Source organism: Physeter macrocephalus, chromosome 18 (assembly GCF_002837175.3).
Source record: "Physeter macrocephalus isolate SW-GA chromosome 18, ASM283717v5, whole genome shotgun sequence".
In the NCBI taxonomy this organism is placed as follows: Eukaryota; Metazoa; Chordata; class Mammalia; order Artiodactyla; family Physeteridae; genus Physeter; species Physeter macrocephalus.
The window spans coordinates 11,555,975-11,560,066 of NC_041231.1; the positions used below are offsets into that span (position 1 = coordinate 11,555,975).

At 38.3% G+C, this 4,092-nt stretch overlaps 1 protein-coding gene across 7 annotated transcripts in view; it reads right to left on the reverse strand.

Annotated features, from left to right (window-relative positions):
• The window catches only part of THUMPD3 (THUMP domain containing 3), a 29,623-nt gene that overhangs the window by 19,561 nt on the left and 5,970 nt on the right, over window positions 1-4,092 (reverse strand). For all 7 annotated transcript variants that reach the window (XR_008615632.1, XM_007121785.4, XM_028478918.2 and 4 more), the window contains exon 4: window positions 253-729. Coding sequence is in view for 6 of the 7 variants with exons in the window: in XM_007121785.4 (XP_007121847.2) it covers window positions 253-729 (477 nt within the window). In the remaining variant the exon portion in view is untranslated. The remainder of the gene's footprint in view (window positions 1-252; window positions 730-4,092) is intronic.

Genomic DNA, 4,092 nt, shown 5'->3' on the forward strand with positions numbered 1-4,092 from the left:
AGGGAGGGAGACGCAAGAGAGAAGAGATATGGGGATATATGTATATGTATAACTGATTCATTTTGTTATAAAGCAGAAACTAACACACCATTGTAAAGCAATTATACGCCAATAAAGATGTTAAAAAAAAAAGATACCCTATTAGCTTTGTGGCCTCAGTTTAATTGTCCATAAGATTGGGTTAGTCTTGAAAATTCTACACATTTATAATGATAGCCTTCTTGAATCATCAGAGTAAGAGCCTGCACTTACCTCCACATCAAAGTTGGTCATGTCAGCCTTCCATTTAAAATAATCTTGAACAGCACCCCCAAAATCTCTTGCCGCCTCATTTGAGGAAAAGCAATGTTGCTCTCCTGCCCTGTTGCATGTGACTCTAAACTTCAGCACTTCAGGATCAGTTTCTTCTTTTGAGCTTTCCTCAGTCTCATCTTTGCAAGATGTCAAATCATCACCTACTAATGTTGATATCTCTTCTTTGATGGCTGGATTTTCATAATAGTCTAAGACCTGTGAATCTAAGACATTGTTAGTGAACTCTTCTTTGACATCTCTCTCATCTGTTTTGTCTCCTTGTCCACCTTCAGTCTTCTCTTTACGTGAATTCTGATTTATCTTTTTGTGCTTTGTTTTTTTTTTCTTGAAACATGTGTTAATTTTCCATATTTTTAAAGGGTCTGACCATGGAAGCTTCCCAGCCAAGTCCTCAAAATCCTTTAGAACTTCTTCCTATAAAAGAGAGAATGAAATCCATTCATTTCATTCATTTCTCACCACTTTAATTGAACAAATAAACCCCAACTTTGCCTAAAGACTACATTAATTGTTATGCTGGGGGTGGCAGAAGTACAGGACAAAAGAGTAAATAATATAATGTCTGCAACTGAGGAAATTAAAGTCTCACTGAAAATTAAGATTTACACAAATTAAGGCTACTACAGAATAACAGAAGACAGAATGGTAGATCAGAGGCTGGGATTCAAGATTAAAATGTAAGCAAATAAGGAACTATTAACAGGAGTTACCTCCAGCAAGGGGAAATAAGGGGATGAAAGACAGGGGAGGGAGGGCAGCTTACCTCTCACTGACTTCCTTTTGAATTTTGTGCTGTGTATACATATTAACTATTTTTGAAAAGAAAAAACCCAAACCTTAAGCAGTTAAAAATGTATCTATCCAATTTCTAAATAGTATCTATAGTCATCTTTTAGAAAAGTAAATCTGATCATGCTTAAAGCCCCTCAACAGCCTCCCATTACACCCCCCAAAATTTAACTTCCTTAAAAAGCCCAAACAACCCGACTCTTGCCTGTGTCTCTTACATCACTTCAGGATCATTCTCTTCCTAGCTTTATACCTCTGCTTGGAAGGTATTTGCTTCATATGGCCTCTCTGCACTGCTGATTCCTTTCTCATTGTTTAACAGCAATTTAAAAGGCACATCCTTTGAGAGACCTGCTCTACTTAAAGTAATCCTCTCAAGTCCTTCTTTTCTCATTTTATTTTCTTTAGAGAACTTAACATTATCTAAAGTTATTAGGTTTAGGCTCCTCCCAGAAGGTAAGCACAGGGTGGAAAGACCTTAGCTGTCTTGACCATTGCTATAAACCACACATCTAGAGCAGTGTCTGGTGTAAAAAAGGTGCTCAGTAAACAGCTAATGGATATGTGGTTAAATGTTAAAATGGGTGGTACAGAGCCGTGCTGTCCAATTCACCAGCCACTAGTCACATACAGCTACTGAAATATTTTAAATGATTTAAAATTAAAAATTCAGTTTCTCACTCATATTAGCTACACTTCACATGGCTATCATGCTGGACAGCATAAACATACAACATTTCCATCAGAAGTTCTGGTGCAGGGCACTGGCACAGACAGTGTTAGTTACTGAAGATCAAAGTAGAAAGAAATCAGTGCTGACTGATGGAGCTGAGACTTAAATTGGAAGTGAGTGAAGGCTCTAATACTACTTGAAACCTGATGAAATAATGGTAATTTCAGGTTGGGCAAATTCAATTTTATTTACAAATAATTTCCGTATAAAGGGCATCTATAGGACTTGTAGGTTTAACATGGTGGGATAACACTGGTACAGCCCCTTTCTTTCTTCAGAAACCACTCTAAAAGAAAAGAACAATAGAAATACCAACTCTATCCTAATAGAATCTACATGATATCTGTAACCTAGAAACAGAACATAAGAATTCCCAGGTTCAGTGAAGGTAAAGCAGAGGTGCAGGAAGACACCAGAGGGAGAATGACTACAGATCTCAGACAAAGGGGAGAGCGGTCTGCAGAGCAGTAGGAAATAAGCTCTTCTCTGGAACAGCAGGGAAGAAGTACATGCACTGAGAGGGAGCGTCCCTGGATCTCGTTTGTACCCAGAAGCAGCAGAGGAGAGAAATGGAGGCTGAACAAGGAATCTCACAGACATGCTCTATTTGCTGGAAACAGAGTAGAGATGGGGAGAGATACTCTACATTGTGAATAACCCTAAAGCTGCTGAATGCTTCCATCTAGGGAGAAGTAAAGGTTAAAAGAACTCATTAAGTGGTATGGAAATTACACCTCAATAAAGCTATTTAAAAAAAGAAGGAAGAGAACCCATTCACCACAACCTTTTGTCAAAAGGAACTTCACAGTGAACCAGGGGGATTTCTTGCTAGCTTGGAACAGTTCCTGAACCTCCTATAAACAGTAGGCCCAAGAGGAACTACCTCATTCAAAGATGAGCAATTATCAAAAGTAATCAGCACCAGACTTACATGAACGGAAAAAAGGAGAAAAGGGACAGAAAAACAAACAGCGGACAAAAACCAGTGACCAGAAAGACACTGCCACAGAGCAGCTGAAAACCGTGATCAAATATGTTGACATGACATCAAAAAAATGTAATAAGGAGATACTTTTGCAAAGTAAGAGCTCAAAGCAGAGATATAAAAGCAGGAAAAAGATGAGGGGAGCTGCCAGAAGGAAATGAAACAGGATCTTGTCGAGTTCAAAGAAAAAGTGGAATAAAAAACCAAACCACTGCAAAAAATGAAGACCATATTGAAAGCACCATATATAAAAGCCACCGCTGAAAACACAGTAAGGGATATGAAGAAAAGTAAAGCAAATACAATAAAAATGAGCAAAAATTTTAAAAAGGATTAGAGAGAACATGATAAAACATCGAAGACAGTCAAAGAGATCCTACTGTATGTATAACTGGTTTATCCCTGATGAAGGCATTTAAAACAAACAAAACATACTAAAAAAATAATTCAAGAAAACTTTCAAGAAATATAAATGGAAGTGAATTTCTCTATAGACTGACATGTCTTAACTGGAATTAGCAACAAGGAGACATACCCTGGTGAACTTCAAAGATTGCAAAAAAAAATCATCTGGGCATCAAGCAAAAATAACAAGAAAGCAACAAATAAGGAGGAAAAATAACAGGATGACTTCAGAATTCTCCATGGCAACATTTCATGCTAGAAGAGAACAAACACTGTCTATGATATTCTTAAGGAAGGAAAGCGTGACTCCAAATTTTAAACCCAAACTATTAATCAAATAGAAAGGTGAAAGACAAACATTTGTGAACTCATGCCAGTCAAGAGATAAAAACTGTAACAAAAGGACAGGTAGTGTGCCTATAATCAATTTTACTATAGGACTAAAATGAAAACAAATATAGGGATTATGACTGCAAAACAGAATGTAAATGTTACAAAGTGGCCTGTCGTTGGAGGGGAAAGGGAACAGAAGATGGGAAGTAATTTAAGCACACTGATATCCTCTTGTCTCATACCCCAAGGTCAAAGGATAGAAATTAATGCTTAGCAGAGAAAGTGCAAAACACAGGCAGTTTGGTGCTTCCAGAATATAATCTCAGTGACTTTTCATGCAGCATTAAAGCCTTTTTGGGTTTCATCCAATCTTTAAAATAAATAAATAAATAAACAAAGATGGGCTTCCCTGGCGGCGCAGTGGTTGAGAGTTCGCCTGCCGATGCAGGGGACGTGGGTTCGTGCCCCGGTCTGGGAAGATCCCACGTGCCGCGGAGCGGCTGGGCCCGTGAGCCATGGCCGCTGAGCCTGC